A 20268-nucleotide genomic window follows, 5' to 3' on the forward strand; every position below is an offset into this window, starting at 1 on the left:
TTCAAAAGCATAAAAGCTTTTAAAAGTGTATTCTAATACAAGAGTATACGTGTACCTTGTTTTTAAGACCAAAATTCCTATTATCTGATGCCATAAAACAATACAAATATGAAAATATCTATAGTTTGTCAGTGTGCTTTAGTACCCAAACTGCTTTGAATATAAACTTGTACTGTACAACTTCATTATATTTTTTTCATTTGCTGCATTCATTGGTGAGAGCAGTGCTGTTTTTTTTTTTCCAAAAGCTGCCACTCTCCATTTAAACCTAATGGTAGCACAGATAAAGATAAGGGGTGTAAGAGTGTCAGGCAGCATGGCAACGCTGCGTCACGTTCAGAGAGAGAGAGAGAGAGAGCAAAAGAGGAAGGGGGGGCAGGAGGGATGGACAGTTGCTCAAAAGCTGATTGTACTGGCTGGCTTTCCTATCAGGGCAGCTCACATGCATCCAAATCCCAGATTAAACACCCATCTCTCTTTCCAACCAGCAGCACTCCTACAAGTCCCTGCCCCCTCTCTTCCTCCTTGTGTAACTGTACTGAACGTGGATTACCAAACTCTGAAGCAAAGCAGGGGCTCTGACAGGCTCCGAACAGAATGGTGAGGTAGGAACATGAGGCATTAGTTGCTGTTATCATTTTGTATCCAGACTATGTCGTTTTCACAGCCGAAATCACATGCAATAGCGCTGCGCATTTCTTTCGGTGCCGCTGCTTGTGCAGAAGTGTGTGTGCACTTTGCAGGATGGTTTGGTGTGGCGGTGTGTGCTGTGTTGTAGGAAAGCTCCTAGAGAGCTGCTGGGAGCTCAGTGAGGCTTAGAAGTGACCTGGAGCTGTTTGTTCCTGGGTGCAGATCCTTGCCTGAATGTCTGCATCTGTACAGACCTGTTCGAGTAAAGGACCAGACGGTCTCCATCACAAGAGAAACACATCCAGTTGCTGTTTTTTTTTTTTTTTTTTTTTTTTTTTTTTGCTACGTGCAATCTTTATTTTTTATTATCATGAAACTAGGAAGTTGTTGTCATCCTATAGTTTCAGAGAACATTTTTGGCAAGAGCTGAGAGCAGTTTTGGGAACTGAAAAGAAAGGTTAAGGGGTCAGACTAAGCCCACTATCATTGTTTTATGAAAATACATCAACAACAAATACAGCTTAGCTGGGATTAGTGTCACCTGCTGTTTTACAGAATGCAAAATGAAGATTTTATACTGTATATGTATTTTCTGATGACCCCTAAATCCCACTATTATCTGCTACGATGTTTACCAAACATGGACATAAGGAGCAGTATTTCTTGTTTCAGAAATATACATACATACATATTTTTTTTTTTTTTTTTTTTTTTGTGTGTTTTTTATTTTTGTAATGGAGTATTTGAAGTCTCAGTTAAATATTCTAAAACAGAAGATTCTGGTCTTTTGCTTTAATGTTGCAGAAATGATGTAGAGGCCATGTATTATCAGCTAATGTATGATGACATGTTTATCTACACAGCACAGACCTCATTTAATGCTATATCTTTCTTTCAGTTCTTCATGACATATAGGGCATGTTTGTGATACAGGGCATTTTATAGATATATTAAAATATCTCTTTTTTTGTATGCCCTGTACACTGAAAAAAAAAAAGTCAGCTGAATTTATCAGAAATCCCCTCAAAAAATAAACTCATACAGGGTGGCAATAAATGTCATAAGGTATGCCTTATATATACAGTATTAATGTATTACTTTTTTACTATGGATATCATTGTAATAATTTTGTTTTGTTAATCTTTAACAACTAAAACAGTGTCATTTCCAAAAACAAGAACTAATAAACATGTATAGAAAGTGAACATTGTCACAAACACACACACACAAAATGTAATACCAAAAAACATAACTAGTAATATTTTAATGAAAACATTCATATCTTGTCTTGTTGAATATTATACATATTTTAGCATAATTTATAAGGTAATTCAGATATTTTACTTCCAAAACCCATAGTTCATTCAGTATTTTACAGTATAATTGTGTATTTTCTTATTAAATTAAATATTAATATATAATAATATTTTGCCTTGTATATGGTATGGTAAATCAGTTATGTGTTTTCATATTCTTTTCTTTTACAATACATTCATCTGTGTACAAATTTGTTTCTATGATATAGTTGCTTGGACTTGCTTTTTTGAAAGTCACTGTCAGGAGGAAAACTGCTGACAGAAATGTAAATGAATTATTAATCCACATACATTTTAATATTTTTGCTTTAGTGGCAAACTCTACAAAAGATTGGGAAGAAAGTGACTATGCATAATGATGATGTGACAGGAGAGGAAAATATAGACCTTCTGAGAAACATAGAATCATAAGCAGTGAGTCATGACGAGGAGGAAAGAGATTCAGAACTCTCAACATCCCCTCTGACCAGTGAAACACTGATTACTAATGCTCACAGGTAGCCTCCACGGTGAGATACAACGTCAAGGGTGCTACAACACTTCCTCTGCAGTGAAGAACTGGAGGAAGTGAGTAATGCTTACTTGCTTTGCATAGAAAGATGGAGGGAGAATAATGAGTTAGAGTCTAAAATCACAGTATCAGGGTAAGACGCAATACTCACATCTGTTCATTAAGACCTCTGCTTTTAGTTAATCTTTAGACAACATTTGAGGCATTCTGTAGAACATTTCCACTTGTTCACAGTAATGCACCAGGATTCAGGAACAGTAATGCACCAGGATTACTGTGCACTGTCACTAAATATTAAATTTCTTTGTCATGCACATTTGTTTATACATGCAGAGGTTTCAACTCTGTGCATCACACAATGCTATTTTGTTTTTGGCCCAAATTCATATATAATATATGGGTCATTCCATCTCAAGTGCTCCAAAATTGTCTTAGCACAAACTTAAGCATTTGTTTTGTATAATGTACTATTGTACTGTTTTGTTGTACCTTTCTGTTGATTTCAATGTGACCAAGGTATCTAGCTAGCTAACGTATAAATTAATTTTTGAGAATTATTTTCTGTAATGAGAGCGAGATTCTGCTTTGCTTGTATTGAATTTTGAATATTCCTTTAATACTGTACATACATACTGTAACAGAATTCACTTAAAAAAATATAGATGTATACATTATTTTGTTATTATATTCAACACTTAAAAATTAAAGGCAGATTATTTGACAAATTATGTGCTTTTGATCAAGAAAATAATCAAATTTATGAAAAGTGACAGTAAAGCAATTTATAATGTTACAAATGATACAATTGCATGTAAAAGTTTTTCTTTTGAATTTTGATGAAAGAATCCACACAACTGTTTTCAACATTGATAATAATAAATATATGTTTCTTGCACAACAAAACAGCATATTAGAGTGATTTTTGAAGGATCATGTGACACCAAAGACTGGAATAATGATGCTGAAAATTCAGTTTTGCCATCACAGGAATAAATTACATTTTAAAATGTATTCAAATAGAGAATAATTTTCTAGTATTGTAATATTTCACAATATGACAGTTTTTACTATATTTTTGATCAAATAAATTCAGGCTTGGTGTGCAGAAGAGGCTCCTTGAAAATTTTGATGACCCCAAACCTTTGAGCTGTAATGTGTATAATAGCTAGTTCTGTCAAGATGAAAATAAGTGACCCACGTGCGGTCACTTAAAGTGAGATTAAGAGATGGGGCCCCTAGCAGGCAGCCACGCTTAGAAACAGCACGCCAGTAAAATTACTTCTGACCCCTGGACGGCCATTCACAAAGCCTTCTCATGTGAGGGAGCCGGTGTATGAACAGACTGGCTGCAGGCAGCCAGACAGCTGGGGCCCAACACTAGCCCAGATTACACATGACCTCTTGTCCCCTTCCACCCCATCCCCAAACCCCCTTCAACCACGAAGGATTAGGTGTATGAACAGACTGGCTGCAGGCAGTATATATATATATATATATATATATATATATATATATATATATGTGTGGTGTATATATATATATATGTAAGTAAGGGATAATCAGCAGCTAGCTGTGCATTAAATTATTTGAATGCACGACGTGGAGGCGTAGAACCACCCAACTCACAGCGGAGCCTCCGCGAAGTCCATTCAAATCGTTGAATGCACAGTTAGCTGTTGATTATCCCGCTTATGCTATGGTCATTTGCCAGCATTCACATATTAAAGCTGTATAAACACGAGTCCCAGTCAGTCTCTCTCCTCCTCTGCTTCCTTTCCCAGTGGCTTTTATCTGGTCTCTCCAAGCCAATTACTGAAACAAAACACAGGTGTTTGTTATTTGCACTTGACCCACTTACTTGATTACTCACTAAAAAACTACCACAGATAATGTTTTCAGGATGATTCAAGTCTCATTTTGATGCAACAAAGTGGTTATTTCTAAGTGTGTGTGTTGTTTACTTACTTTTTAGTGAGTCTTCCCATTAACACCATTGTATTGTTCATTCAGACTGGTTTGTTGTTTACTTATTTTTTAGTGAGTGTTGATATTAAAAAGTTTTTATTGTTTATTGACGTGACTTTCCACCATTCATTCTCAGTTATCCCCCACTAAACCCACTGCTCGCTTTAGAGGGTCTGTTAAAACTCAGTGGGCTCAGGGGAGGCGAGAGAGTCACAGACTCCTGCTGTAACTTTAGTGTTGGTGTCGCTGTTGGACAATGTTTCTTTAGAAAAACAAGTGAATTTTAATTTTTCACTTTTAATTTTTTTTTTTTTTGGTGTTGTTTTTGTTTTGTTTTTTTACTATTCATTTTTTTTCTCTTTCAATATTTTGAGGAGGGAAGAAGTGCCTCCTCAAAGGAAACGCCCCTGATAAATACATATATATACCATAAACATTATAAATGTCTTTACTGTCACTTTCAATCAAGCATTTAGCATACTTGCTGAATAGAAGTAATCATTTATTCTTACTGACCCAACTTTTAAAATGAAGCATAAAAGTTGTATAAAAGTGACTTTGTTAGACTTGCCTCCCACTGTACGTTTACTAGAAGTGTTCGCATAAGTGTTTTATGAGTTTTGTCCACGAGATGCTTTCTTAGCTATTGATCATCAAGTCTTGATGTCTTTGCTGAGCATGTCATTTTGCTTTTATTTCAGGTGGTTTCATCCCAACATCACTGGGATCGAGGCAGAACACCTGCTCCTGACACGGGGCGTCCATGGCAGCTTTCTAGCGAGACCCAGCAAGAGCAATCCAGGAGATTTCACTCTCTCTGTCAGGTCGGCATATTTACTGTCCTGTCGTGTGCACTCCTCCACATCTGCTCCACTGTGCTTCTGCTCTTAAATTATGCTTCTTCTTTTTTTCACAGGACTCTCATGTCGTGTGTTAAGTTGAGCATGAATTTCATCTCTCCTGTTAAATGTTTATCTGTGTGTTTCTGATTTCTTAGAAGTGTACTTGTTAGTCTAGCTGGCTGTTTCTTTGCCTGGTAAAGCATTAAATTGCTTGTTTGTGTCATAGATTTCTATGTCAAGTCCATGTTTATTTCATGTAGTGAAAACTCAAGAGATTTCTTTATAAAATACAAACACAATAGGGAATATTTAGTAAATAGTACAATGCAATACAGTGCATTGTGTCAGAGCATCTTGAGGATTACATCAGTATCTTTATTGGTTGCGATCAGTATTAGATGCTTGAACATGGATGACAATAACAGACAGCACTTTCCCTCCCATTTTCTAGAACCTCTGGGCTTTTAAGTTGCCCCTGGGCCGGTGCTTAAGGATTACAGTGTCAGCTTGTGGGCAGGTCGGTGAGCCATTGCAGTTGCTTGTCCGATGAGTGATTGGAGAGTCGATGAACAGGGAGAGAGAGAGAGAAAAACAGGCTTTCAAAATAGCTTTAAGATGTGGAGGCTGTGTAGCCCCAGACCTGTTGTTTGTGGTTATGGTGGTAAGATCTCTCACTATACAGTATCTAATGTTCTCCAGAACTCAGGCCACGTGGCTCAGCTCCACCACAAGGCTTTAGGGCCAGGGCCCAGCTGCTTGTAGACTGATTTATCTGGCCAGCATTGAAGCGATGAGGTCAGCTTGTTCTGATTATCAGATGCATGGTGTATAAACAAGGTAATAGTGAAGGCTGATGATTAGTGTATTGTTGGACACATGTTTTGTGCTTTTCAGCAGTAAATTACTGGAATATACACAGACATAGCTCTGTTCCAAATTCTAGTGAGCTCCCTAGTGCCTAGACAAGGAGCTGCTTTCATAACTAGTGTATCTTGAAACCTCATGAGTGAACAATTTGGAATGCACTTCATAGGTTGCAACTTTGTGCGCAGTGTGCGGCATTAAAATAATGCTCCACAACTCTCATTTGGTTTTATTAGCGTTTGACATCAGCAGACTTTGAACTATTTTTATTTACATTTACCAGTATTAAATGCAATCACCCACCATCCTGGATTTATTTTATTTTATTCAGAACTGTTGCAGCACTTTCTAGAATTGCCAACAACTTAAAAAAAAAACAATTAATTTTTCAAACCATGAAATGGTATTATATTTGAAATTCCTCTTGCAGTATTAATGCAGCAATTATACTTGACTTTTATGACTATTTTGGGGCCACATTCATATTTATAGAGATCATTTCAAAAATTGAAAAAAGTCGTTTGCTTGATCTTTTTTTATTTATTTTTTATTCACAGTGATTAACTCAATTGCAAAACCACCCATTTTTACTTTTTTACTTTTTGCTTTATAAAAAAATCTGGTGGTTTTACTATACTACATGCATAGAGTAATTCAATTTTTTTTTTTTTTTTAGACAAATTAAAAATGATTAAGAACAGCTGAGATGAACTCACCCATTTTTATTACATGGCTCATAGAAATACTTCATTATGATCGGTCAGCTGCATCATTCTGAATTTTAATGTGTTTGTACAATTACTGCTAGACATTATATTTGACTGTTGTCCAAATGACCAGTTCATTATGTGATGTTTTATTTTTCTCTGTATTGTCACATAATCTTTTCAACTAAAAGTTAATATTAGTATGAATTAATAGATATATATAAAATATTAATACAATTTATTTCGGAATAATTACAAGCAGATACCATGACGAATATCATGTCTTGCAGTATGTAGACTCAGTAAAGCAAATACATAACATAATTTCAAAAAACATTTCATAGCAAGTGTGTTTGGAATATAGTGAGCAAATTTGTAGATGAAGAAGCATAAAATTGAGCTAATGCATCAGTACAAGAGTTATGCAGATATCAGTTAAAAGCAAAACAAACCGTCTCACTGCCATTCTGCCTCTCAGGCCTAATGTAGGCAGATAAGACCGTAATTACAAAGTTACGAGGAAAACTCTTCCCCTAAAATGCATTATTAGATAAAGGGAGGAGTGATATGGCCAAATGGACACCTAGGGACTCCATCGCATTATCCTCCCCTCCTCCATGTTTCTGTTTCTCTTATCTGTCTCGCACCATTTTTCCTGGGTGGAAACTATTGCTCAGCGTCTGCTCTATTGTTAACCGTTAAGTAGCAGAAAGAACGCTGGGAGCCGAGTCACTGCACTGCAGTGTAACATATGATGTGTCAGGGCCAGGTGAAATGTGTCATGCGATGTTTCCTGTCCGGCTGTTATGACTATCAGGAGCAGGCTAAAGGAAGTGACCCTCTGAAACTGTTTTCACATTCACGATGCACTACACTGGGTTAAACTTTCACTGTGACTGTTACTCTAGTAACAATCAATCCAGACCCAGTGTGAAGAGAATGTGAAGTGAAAATTAAGTGAAAGTCTATGGAATTGTATAGCATTGTATTGTGTAACCTGAGGCAGCCTTGTAGAAGATTGTTTTGCAGCCAGATGACCATTTCACAATCCACTGGTGGCAAGTGCATGTTTGACAGTGTGTTGTAATGTAAACAGAATTGGTAATTCAATTCCTTTTATATCATTTTGTCTCCATCTCTCCATCACAAAAATATAAACCTTTGAAGAATCACATGATTTTGTTCATCACATTTTTATTTTGGGAGCCTAATGTGAAAAACTGTCCACATATGTGTCGCCACATGGAGTTCTGGAGAACAAAAATATCACTTCTGGTGGTAAAACAAAAAGATGTTATAATACTCAACACTTTGTCTTGTGTTACTTACATAAGCAAGATTCTGATGATCATACTTAAAATTAGATTTAAACTGTGTATTATATTGCAGTTCCTAATAAAGTTACTGGTGAGTAAATCACTCATTTCATTTACTCACCCAAGTCAATTTTACTTTCATTTGGCAATTGGCAAGTGTTATTTTTGGGCCCTTTGTGCAACACTTGATTGTGTTAAGGAAGGACAGGAGAAAAATAGCTGAACACTACTGCCAAATTCATCCTTGAGTTTCTCTAACGAAGAAGAATCATCATAGACACATTTATGCTCTTCATTTGTAAGCATTTGTTGCTCTAGAGACAGTGATTTTACAGTGACAGACTGCACCTTTAAGCGTGAACATGTAGAGGAGCTCAATAGCTGGATTGTGTTTCTCTCTCGGTTTCTGCAGGGGCTGGCTTTTTAGCAGGAAAATCAATGATGGACTCATGCTCGAAGATAAAATTAGTCAGCAGGCGTCCTTGAATCTGACTGTAGCCAGAGCTCAGTTATTCTACTCTGACTCTGAACATGTTACAGCTTCATGCAAATGACTCAGTCACATTCACACATTCCCAACATTTACATTTGAGTTGAAGGAATCTGACAGGGTGCTATCGGTCTTTTATAAAAATACCAGAAGAACAGCAAGTTGCCAGTTACATTGAATATATTGCAATTAGTGCACCTGTTTTATGCAGATTGTGTTTCCTGATTTGCATATTTGATATCTATCAAATTCAAAAAGTACATGCGTTGCGCATGAGAGTAAGATAAGGTTTTTATGTTTGCATATATTTTAGGGGAAGTGGAGTTCAGTTGTCACCACAATTGTCCACACAAGTTAGATCCAAAAAAAAAACACTTTTGGGGATATCCAGAGATGTCTCTATTGTAAAAAAGATTGATAAGTTTATATATATATATATATATATATATATATATATATATATTATATATTATATATATATAGTAAAAAAGATTGATAAAATATATATATATATATTTAAATAATTGCTTGAATTTTATATAAAAATGGTTTATTTTTATTTCCTTCATTTTTAAGGAACATATTTGTAAACTTCATTTAGATATAGTTATCCAGTTGTTTTAATTTTAAAATGTTATATAATTTCATTTCATTTTAATTTATTTTATGTTTTCTTATTATAATGTTATTTTTAGATTTATTATCATTATTATTATGAAAAACAACAGAAGTGTACAGTATGACTTCATTTTGATGTTGATGTAGAAAAACGTGTGTGTGTGTGTGTGTGTGTGTGTGTGTGTGTGTGTGTGTGTGTGTGTGTGTGTGTGTGTGTGTGTGTGTGTGTGTGATTGCATTAGTAGCCCGACCGGACCCAGAGCACAGAGCCGCTCATCTGCTGCAGTCAGCAGCCATTAGCTCCACACTGCTGAGACAGTGCTGCTCTGCCTCCTCTGTTACCTCCATAATGCAATTACAGAGTGGAGAGTGCAATTTCATGAGCCAGGCCTGTGATGGATAGAGCGATGAATTCCTAGAGAAAGCCAGAGAAATTAAATGGGAGAGGAATCGTGGTCTCATATTAGATCGGTTGTTGTTTTTCGCTTGATTTTGTTTTTCTGTAGTTATAATGTGTTTGTGTGTGTGTTTTAGCTGGATTGCTGTAGGTATGATGTGCTCACAAAGCGTTAAGTTGTGGTTTTGTGCCTGAGCACAGCTAATTATATCTATGCAGGTGTTCTTTTCTGCTTTTTCCATACGCTGCCATTTAAAGCTGCAGTGCAGTTTTTGACGGTTTTGATGAGAGTACACCTTAAGTCTACTGAGAGTAATTTTCCATCAAGTGTATTGTGTTTATAATTTTGGTTACTCCAAAATACTTTGTCCCTTGCTTTTTAACTTTTTTTTTCCCTCCCCAAATCTCTAAGTTCATTTGTCTAAGCAGATAAGAATTTCTTCAATCTTAGTGTCTTAGCGTTTTTCTCAAATATAAACTGAGCATTATTTCTGATTAATAAAAAAAGTTCAAATCAAGTTCTGTTAACTAATACATTTCTTCTTCTTTTTTTTTGGTTTTATATCTTAATATCAGTGTTTGCAAAGACCCATCAACAACAAACCATAACTGTTCCTATTAACTTATATTACTGCTATACTGTATTTATGTAACCTTATTTGTGTCTGCTAAAACTCGACCATTGTAAGATATTTCCCTCAGCATTTGCCCTGGTTTAAAGTGTGAGATTTTAATGCCAACCTCCTAACTGTTATCTGTCTTTTCCATCTTTTCCGTCCTGTCTGTCATCCCTCATGTCCTCCCTCCCTGCATTTTCCCTGTTGTGTCCCATCTGTTTGTTCTGGGCAGGAGGAACGATGAGGTCACCCATATTAAAATCCAGAACTCGGGGGACTATTATGACCTGTACGGAGGGGAGAAGTTCGCCACGCTGGCTGAATTGGTCCAGTATTACACCGAGCAGCACGACCTCCTGCGGGAACGCAATGGAGATGTTATCGAGCTGAAATACCCCCTCAACTGCAAAGACCCTACGTCTGAGAGGTATGGCAGCTCCAGGTCCACCCGGAGCGCATCAGTGTGGACAGACGAAATCCTGCCCCCTAGTGTTCAAACCCTGCAGAGGGCTGATCATTAGAATGAAGAGCAGTAGAGTGATGGCACAACTAGACTGTGCTTATCTTGATTTCATGACTAACATTTTGTTTCAGTGCTGTGGAACAGGTCCTTTCTTGATTCTGTTTATGTTTGATGTTTATGCGTTAGAGGTCCAGTCTCATTTTAGCGAACTTTGTAACTTCCTTCACCTCAACATATTTGGGTTTGGTGTTTATATGGTGCAACGTCCTCTAGGTTGTGAAATCAAAGTAAAATATTTCAATGAAAAACATTGTATTTACATTCAAAGATTATATGTGGTTCGTTTTTGTGGTTTTTCTAGTTTATGAGCGAGTGCCTCCCACACATATCCTCATATCATGACAGCTCACGGCGTCTTTACATTTGCATGATCTCTACGAACACCCCCGCTCAGTTTCTGACCACAAACTATAGTTTACTCTATAGTTTCTATAGTGAAAGGTGGAAATGTGCATTTCAAGTAAAAACGAGCACGATGATAAAAAAGAAGGCGTTTTTGTGTTTGGGCACAGCCATTATTAATCACTTGCATTACAATAAGGTTTGCATATGAAACATTGCATGAAACATATGTGTTTAGATGCAGAGATTATGTTTGTTGTGTTATTAAATGTAGTTTTCAAAACACATCATGTATTCCAGAGGGAATTTATTCATGATTTCTGAACGATCATGTGTCACTGAAGATATAAAGAAAATTCAGATTTGCCATTACAGGAAAAAATCATCTCAGTGTTTGTATTTCTGTGCCTCATTGTTGTGTTTTACCTGTTCTCAGGTGGTATCATGGACATCTCTCAGGGAGAGATGCTGAAAAGCTCCTTACGGAGAAAGGTAAATCCGGCAGCTTCCTGGTGAGAGAGAGCCAAAGTAAACCAGGAGACTTTGTGCTTTCTGTCCTCACTAATGAAGAAAAGCATGAAAACGTAGACCGCAAGACTAAAGTTACCCATGTCATGATCCGTTATCAGGTAAATATGGAATAAAACTTCAGCAGTTTCTCAAGAAAAGAAAGCTCAGCCTATTTAAAGAGACATTTCTAATCTGATCTGTTTCACCAGGATGGAAAATATGATGTAGGAGGAGGGGAGAGGTTTGACACTTTGGCAGATTTAGTAGAGCATTATAAGAAAAACCCCATGGTTGAGAAGAGTGGAATTGTTGTACACCTTAAACAGGTGAGTAAATCAAGCCTGAAAGGAATATAGTTTTGCCACACAAACAGTGAGTAACGAATGCAAAAAAAACAAGTGCATAAAATAATACTTGGGATCAGTAAGCTTATTCTTTATTTACTTTTTAAACTTTCTATTCATTAAAAAATCCTGGAAAAATCATGGTTTTTACTAAAATATTAAACTGTTTTCAACACTAATAAATATTTCTTGAGCAGTATATCAGCATATTAGAATGATTTCTGCAAGATCATGTGAATCTGAAGACATTAAAATATTATATTAATATATTAAAATAGAAAACTGTTATTTTAAATGATAATATTTCACTATATAATATCAAATAAATCAAGCCTTGGTGAGCATAAGAGAATTATTTCAAAACATTAAAAAACACATTTTTTGAACAGTGTAAATATATATAGCATTGTTTTTTTTTTTTGTTTTTTTAAACCTAACAAATAACATTTCTGTATAAATATGTGTGATTGTGCTTTAATCCTTTTAATTCAATGGCAGTCTTTAATCCCTCATAATTACATAATTACAATTACAAGTTCCTTTTTACATTTTCTTGTTTTTATCTTTCTTTCTCTATGTACACCATTCAATGCCACAAGGATAAACGCAGCAAACATTGAAAACAGGGTACGAGAATTAAATAAAGTGGCGGACAACTCCGAGAAACCCAAGCAAGGCTTCTGGGAAGAATTTGAGGTATTTCTGTCCATATTCATTCTTCTACTCATATTTTCTGTTCATCATGGGGCGTGATGATTCAGTCCAGGTTTTGTTTCCGCTGTAGTACACTCGTTAAACCTCAGAGGAGCGTATGATATGAGAGTTGTTTATAAAAAGACTCTGCTCACTGACCTCTTAAACTGCAGTTCCTGTTTGGCTGTAACTGTCCAGATAAATGGGACGTTCCTGCAGGGGGTGCTGACTTAACATAACATCTTATTACACAGCAAACTTAGAATGGATACTTTCCAGGGTTCATAACTTGATACATGGAACTACGATTTCATCCTAACTTGCTTTATCTTGTCCCTTGTCTGTAGGTTTTACAGCAGCAAGAATGTAAACTCCTTTACCCCAGGAAAGAGGGGCAGAGACCAGAAAATAAAAACAAGAACAGATATAAAAACATTCTACCATGTGAGTAACTATCTTTTATGGACATTGTTTTTCAGGTTTAATAATGGACAGATGTATTTCATAATTTAATGACAGAACAGCAGCTGATCTGCTTTGATCATCATTTCCTCTGTTGCAGTTGACACCACTCGAGTGCAAATCAAGGAGGCTGATCCTGACGTGGCAGGCTCAGATTATATCAATGCTAACTATATCCGAGTAATCCCCTCTCTTGGCTCATAATACTTGCATGTCAATCTAAATGTCAAGCTTTTGCTGGGTTACTGGAACTGTGATCAAAATTGTACACGCTGCATGTTTTTTATAATCCTGAATGTCGTCCTTATTGTTGTTTTTTTTTTCATTAAGAGCATGAATGAAGAAGGTCGCCATATGGATGAAGGTAAAGTGTTCATCGCCACTCAGGGTTGCCTTCAGAACACCATCCTAGACTTCTGGAAAATGGTGTACCAGGAAAACACTCATGTTATTGTGATGACAACCAAGGAGATGGAGAGAGGACGGGTAAGGTCCAGCACTGGATGAAACAGTTTTAATTATTTATATATTTTTATTTTTTGTAGATTTGTCGGTTAAAAGATTAAATTCATAAGATCAAAAACGCACAGCGCATATATTGCGAAATGCAAAAATAATGTCTTAATTTAACATTTTATTTGTTCATTTAACATTTTTGCTTTATTAATTATTTAAAAACAAAAAAAGGTGAAAAATAAATGTAATTAAAAATTTTTTAATTTTTTTTTTTTTTTGTTTATTTAAAATTTTTGATTTGTTAATTATTTATTTAAAAACAAAAAAAGGTGAAAAATAAATGTAATTATTTTTTGGGAGGGGGACTAAAAACGTACCTTTTTTCTGTAGAATAAGTGTGTGCGGTACTGGCCGGACTTAAATTCAACAAAGGAGTTTGGGAAGGTGTGTGTGAAGAACATTGAGGAACACACAGCTCAGGACTACATACGGCGAGAGCTTGAAGTCACGCGTCTAGACAGGGTAAGATCACTCTCGTGACAGTTGAGATGATGGTACTGGAGGGCGGTCATGACCTATGACCTTTTTGTTTACAGTAGCAGAGAACCTTCAACATCACTTTAGTGACATGTTGTTACATTTTTGTACAAATCCAGTTTAGATGCAGCCTTTTTTCTTAATTTTGTTTAATGTTTTTCATCCGTAATAAAGAGAGAGCCTCCTAGGTGTATCTGGCACTATCAGTACCTGAGCTGGCCCGATCACGGTGTTCCCAATGAACCTGGAGGAGTCTTGAGCTTCCTGGAGCAAGTCAACAGAACCCAAAGCGCCATTCCAGAGAGTGGACCGATAGTTGTTCACTGCAGGTATAGCACACCTCACACTAGAGTGCCATACCGATAAAGAATCGCTTAACTGAGTTGATTATATCAGATGTCAACATAGTTGTTTAAAAATATAACATTTCCCCCCATAAACTAAATTTTGTCATTGTCATTCTAGTGCAGGGATTGGAAGAACAGGCACAATTATTGTGATTGACATCCTTATCGACATCATAAACAGACAAGGTAACTGTTTTATACAAAATTATCTCTGTTATGAATGTTATGCCTTAATGATAAAAAATAACACAACTTAACTGACTCTCTAAGGGTTGGATTGTGACATCGACATCCCAAAGACCATCCAGAGAGTTCGCCAGCAACGATCCGGTATGGTTCAGACCGAGGCCCAGTACAAGTTCATCTACATGGCTGTTCAGCAATACATTGACACGGCTCAGAAGAGACTGGAAGAGGAGCAGGTACTTACACACTTCATTTCACCTGATAATAATGTGACAAATTCACTGACGGAATGAAATCTCAAGGCTTCTTTTGGATTGGGCTCTTATTTATTTTTTAGGACTGTCAGAGTTGGTTAATTATTTGAAGAGTTTGACGAAACATTAAAACTTTTTTGTGCAACTTCTGCATAAATTAATATTTCTCCATTGCCGTTTGATAGATTAAATAAGTGTATACACCACCATTCAAGATTTTGTGGTCAGTTAGATTTTTTTAATGTTTTTGAAAGTCTCTTGTGTCCACCAAGCTGCTTTTATTTATAGAAAAATACAGTAATACTGTGTAATATTGGTACAATTTAAAATAACAATTTTGTATTTTAATATATTTCTGTGATGGCAAAGCTGAATTTTTAGCATCATTACTGAAGTCTCCAGTGCCTCATGATCCTTCAGTAATCATTCTAATATGCTGATTTGGTGCACAACAACATTTCTTATTATTATCAATGCTGAAATTGGTTGCTGCCTAATATTTTTGTGGAAACCATTATTTTTTTTGGACTTTTTGTTGAATAGAAGGTTAAGTACTAAGTAATTTAAATATTTGACATCCATTATTTATATAAATAAAAATGTGTCAGTTTTATATTACTTGTTTTTCCTTTCCTTTGCAGAGGAATAAAACAAAGGAGAGAGAGTACTCTAACATCAAGTACCCACAGATGTCGAATACCAGAGCCAAGCCAAACATGAGCTCGCCGCGCTCTTCATCTGTGTAAGTGCTGGTTTCCTGTGTTGCACGCAAACACACACTTTGAAAAATGGCCCACACAGTGTTGTTACTGGAAAACATTTAATGAGTTTCTTTAGGTAAACTCTACTATCTCCTACACTTCCTCAATTCTAAGGGTATTTATTGCTAAGTGAATCATTTTCCATCAAAAGGATTCTGACGCTGCTGTGAGTCAGTTGTTCTAGAACAATAAACAAAATATGCAACTACATACAGTACATCAAGTCATAAAATATGTTTGTATATAACTGTGTCAGTTTCGATTTTGTCGCATCCCTATAATCGAATTGATTCTAATATTATTTTAATTCCTGTTTATTTTAGTAACATGCTTCTATTCAACTCTTCCACAGAATGAACGATGACTCGGGTGTTTATGAGAATTTGAACATCAAAAATCCAAAGGGCTCCACCAGCAGCAATACCAGGAGATAAGCCATGTGGGCTGCTGTCTCAGGGACTCTGGGAGTATGTTTTTCCACCCTCGCTCTTACAGTGTTACACATTGCTGCAGCCATGCTTATGTGCACACACACAGACACACACACACCTGCATCAAGGCTGTTGGAGTAGAGCGACAGAAGCAGAATGAGTAGGAGAAAGACAGTAAGGAACAGATGGGGGTGAGAGTTGTGTCTTTGTTGCAGCCCACCATCAGAAAAAGTATAATCTTACAGAACTGTACTGTTTGCCAAATGGCCTTGAAAATAACACTGTACTTCAAAGAATATGCACATCTACTGATGTTTTCAAAGCTTAGCATGCTTTCTAAATACATACTTTATAAACAAATTAATACATAAAATACAATCTATATAATAATATAGTAAAATAATAGTAAATTATAATATTCATGTGACACTGAAGTCTGGAAAATTCAGAATTGCCAACACAGGAATATATGACATTTTAAAATATATATTTAAATGAAAATCAGTACTTTTAATTTGTAATTATTTTTTTAATTTTTAATTATTTTTTCTGTTTTTTTGTTTTTTTGATTTATTTTTTTTCAATTTTTATGACTGATGATGACAAGTCCAAGTCCCATAATTCACAGGATTAGGAATTATGCATAATATTAATGTTATCTATGGCTTTGTTTACGCTGGCAGCAAAATCCCAAATGTAGGCATAGACTGAAATATAGTTAGTTATTTGGAGACTGAATGGCAAAAACCTATCAAAGTCATATCTGTAGAGTATGTGGTTTGGATTTATTTTATTTTATTTGTTTATTTTTATTTTACATTTTTTTCAGTGTTATTTGTCAGACCACAGCTGAAATATGCATTTTTGTCTTGGAAAATTTACCACATTTTACTCTAGATATACAGGGGAAAAGACTCATGTGTCCAAAAAATGGTCCATTCTTCCTCCTCTTTCTATACTGACAACCTGGCACTCAGCCTTTGTAAAAGAAAGTCATTTGGCATCTTGCTGACGCCTACATCATTACTATAGCAACCAGTGTACAGAAGATACACCAGATAATGACTCCACTGCCTGAACTAACGCATCAGATTTGACCATTTGCAGAAGAACCAAGATATATGTGTAAAAGTGGCACACCTTTTTAAAGAATGCATCTCTAAATGTTCTCATCCTTTCCTTTGCAGTTCCAGTAGAGGTACTGTGTAGAAGCACCTGATGGAGTGACACTGGATTACAGCACTCGGGGGTGGGGGGGACCGGCAGCGCCCATGCTGAGGCGAAGCCACCCTGCCGCTCAACTAGAGATACCACCGAAATCTCCAACAGCTCCTCTCTTCATTTCCTGACTGACTACGTCTGAGAAACTCACACTCCAAAACCAAGTGCCTCAACAGCAGCCGAAATTGTTCCCGCAAAGGACGCATGACTTGGTGCTTTCTCTCCCCACTTTTAGTCTAACAAGCCTCTCTACACTGCACTAAGCTACATGATGGTTTGTACATGTGTGAAATATACAGTATATGAAATATGAATATTTACACTCAGTGACGTAACTTTGGATGAAGCTACACTCTTTCCATGCTGTCTATGGCTGTTTCCAGACCTTGCTTTGTCTGCTGGATGTTGTCTACTGTAACCAAAGACCTTTGATGTGTATCTTACAAGCAGAGGTTTTTTGTGCTCTGCTGAGTGATGCTCGTGGCACGGTGATATAAGAAGAAGAAAATTACACCGTCCTGCCTCAAGGATCCCCTCTTTTCTTTTCAGAGCACATGGGAGGTGATTGGTCAAAGTTCGACCAATGATTTGGATACCTTATGTAAGTAGGTGTTTTAAATGGGCTGGTTTGGTACAGTGTGGTAGAATCTATACAGTATGTGCCAATTAGCAACCTGTGCATCATATTCATAAAAGCTTCTGCTTTGATGCTTTTTTATTGAGCATTACCTCCAGGCAAATGAACCGTTGGAGGAAGTTAAGTGCTACTGTCAGTCAAAGGCTTATCAACCAATCAGGCTGCCTCTTCATCAGCGGGCTCCTCCCTCTATGTGTAGGCTTCATTGTTCTGAAAACATCAAGTGAGCCTTTATAAGTTAGGGTTTTGTTTGTTTGTTACTAGTCGTTTTGTTTGCAACTATGATTCCTTTAGAGCAATTTTATCGTGTGATATTTGTGAATGTGATTATGAAATCTAGGCCTGGCATTTTTTGATATAATGCATTTTTAACTATATTATTCCACATTTTCCTCCTAAGAGACACATTAAGCTCTTTTATCACATATAAACAGGGTATGTGTGTATTGCGGTGTTATAAAAAGCCCGATAAAGCTCTTTACGTCACTAGCAGGTTGTGATTGCACTGAGGCCTTCGAATGAAAAACGTCAATTGAAAAACGTGGTGTTACTAAACCTCTACAATAGAGGGGGTATGTCAGGATGTCGAGCGAGCTGTTGACCTGAATGGCATTTCGGTGGAGACTTCAGCTAAAAAGGAGGCAGGCCAGATGGCCCACTGCTAAGATTAAAGAAATAGATTTGTGTAGGGCGAAAAAAGTAATTTAAAACATGGCCGTAATCCACACGTAGCTATTATTAGGTGAGGTCAGCAGTGATGTCATAAGATGTTATATATATATATACACTACCAGGTCAATGAGATTGTTTCGTTGTTGTTTAAGAAATTACTTTTATTTAGCAGGGTTGCATTCATTTATCAAAAGTGACAATAAAGACATTTATTTTAAAAGTTTTCTATTTTAAATGCTGTTATGCTGAAAAAAATGTATCAGGTTTTCCACAAAAAATTAAGAAGCACAAACTTGTTTAACATTAGATGATGATTAAAAAATATCTTGAGCAGCCTGGAATGATTTCTGAAGGATCATGTGATAATCAAGACTGAAGTAATGGCTGCTTTGCCATCACATGAATAAATTACAATGAATTAAAATAGATTAAAACCAAAAAAAAAAAAAAAGAGATTATTATTGTTTTTTTAATTGCAATATTTTCACAATATTTTTGCTTTGGCTGTATTTTTGGAGGTCATATATGCAGCCTATATCTGGTTAAATAGTCAGCCTTGGTGAAAAAGCGTAAAAAAATCTTACCAACCAAAAACATAAAAGTAGTGAACATCTTGGCTTAGATAAAGCAGGGCATAATGTATGTGTTTAATCAGCGTGTGAATGTGGTGTTAGTTTCGGCCACATGAGGGGATCTGAAGGGCTACCGTACATGTTCAGAGGGAGGCCTGGGTCTGCTTTTTTTGCACTTGAATGGATGAAATGTTTGGGTTTTATACTAGAGAACCAGTTTGCCAGACCATCCAGGAAGTAAAAGCAATGTCACTGCATATGATAATCATTGTCCTTGGAATGACTGACTGACTGATTGAATGAATTTGTGATTTATGTACCTGATCATGTGACAGCAATGTACTACTGGCATCTGAAAGCTGTTTGTCTGCTGTTTAAATTGGTTTTATTTTTACCTCTGTGAAAATGGGTCAAAAATGTAATGGCATATTAAGACTTGAAATTCAATTTGAACTGCTGCAAGGTATAGTGTGTATGGCTGTCAGAATGTCCTTTTGGTTGGAGGTATATATTAATGGATTTTTTTTTTTTTTTGATTTGCCATCAGTGTGGTGTTTTGCATTATAGATCAGTCATTTATTTTTGTTTTATTGGGTCAGTTATTGATTTGTTGCAAATTGTACATTTCATTTGTTTGTTAATACAGTGATGGAAATATTCACAGCCGTTTAGCATATTATTTTAGGATGATGTTAACATTTATTATTATTATTACTTCTACTATTATACAAAACAACAAGAGTTATAAAGCTATCTGCTTGAATTATCACAATTTTAAAGTCTTCTTTTTAAATTTACTTGAATACTATATCTGTGGTTTTTTTTTAATCTCAGTTGGTGATCAGTAGGTTTGATATGAATTGTGTCGTGCTGATTGTCCTTGTGTGATAAAGACTGTGTTCCCTATTGCACTGGTTCAGCCTAAAATGCCTTTTGCCCTGAAAGATACAGCTGATGTTAAGACTTGCATCTCATATAACAATACAGGACTAGTTATTGCATAATAAAGCATACACTGGGAACTTTCTACTAATTGTCTTTGACTCA

General features: G+C 36.1%; 1 protein-coding gene across 1 annotated transcript; it reads left to right on the forward strand.

Annotated features, from left to right (window-relative positions):
* The first annotated feature begins 301 nt into the window (after positions 1-301).
* LOC109071719 (tyrosine-protein phosphatase non-receptor type 11-like) lies at positions 302-20248 on the forward strand. The gene is made up of 16 exons (XM_042751080.1): positions 302-600; positions 5124-5246; positions 10506-10700; positions 11575-11767; positions 11858-11973; positions 12574-12688; positions 13033-13129; positions 13248-13327; positions 13478-13633; positions 13994-14125; positions 14315-14469; positions 14606-14673; positions 14758-14909; positions 15569-15669; positions 16041-16155; positions 17307-20248. Exons 1-15 carry the CDS (start codon positions 317-319, stop codon positions 16120-16122), a joined length of 2049 nt encoding a protein of 682 aa, XP_042607014.1. The 5' UTR covers positions 302-316; the 3' UTR covers positions 16123-16155; positions 17307-20248.
* The last annotated feature ends 20 nt before the right edge of the window (positions 20249-20268 follow it).

The sequence above is a fragment of the Cyprinus carpio genome, chromosome B23, assembly GCF_018340385.1.
Source record: "Cyprinus carpio isolate SPL01 chromosome B23, ASM1834038v1, whole genome shotgun sequence".
In the NCBI taxonomy this organism is placed as follows: Eukaryota; Metazoa; Chordata; class Actinopteri; order Cypriniformes; family Cyprinidae; genus Cyprinus; species Cyprinus carpio.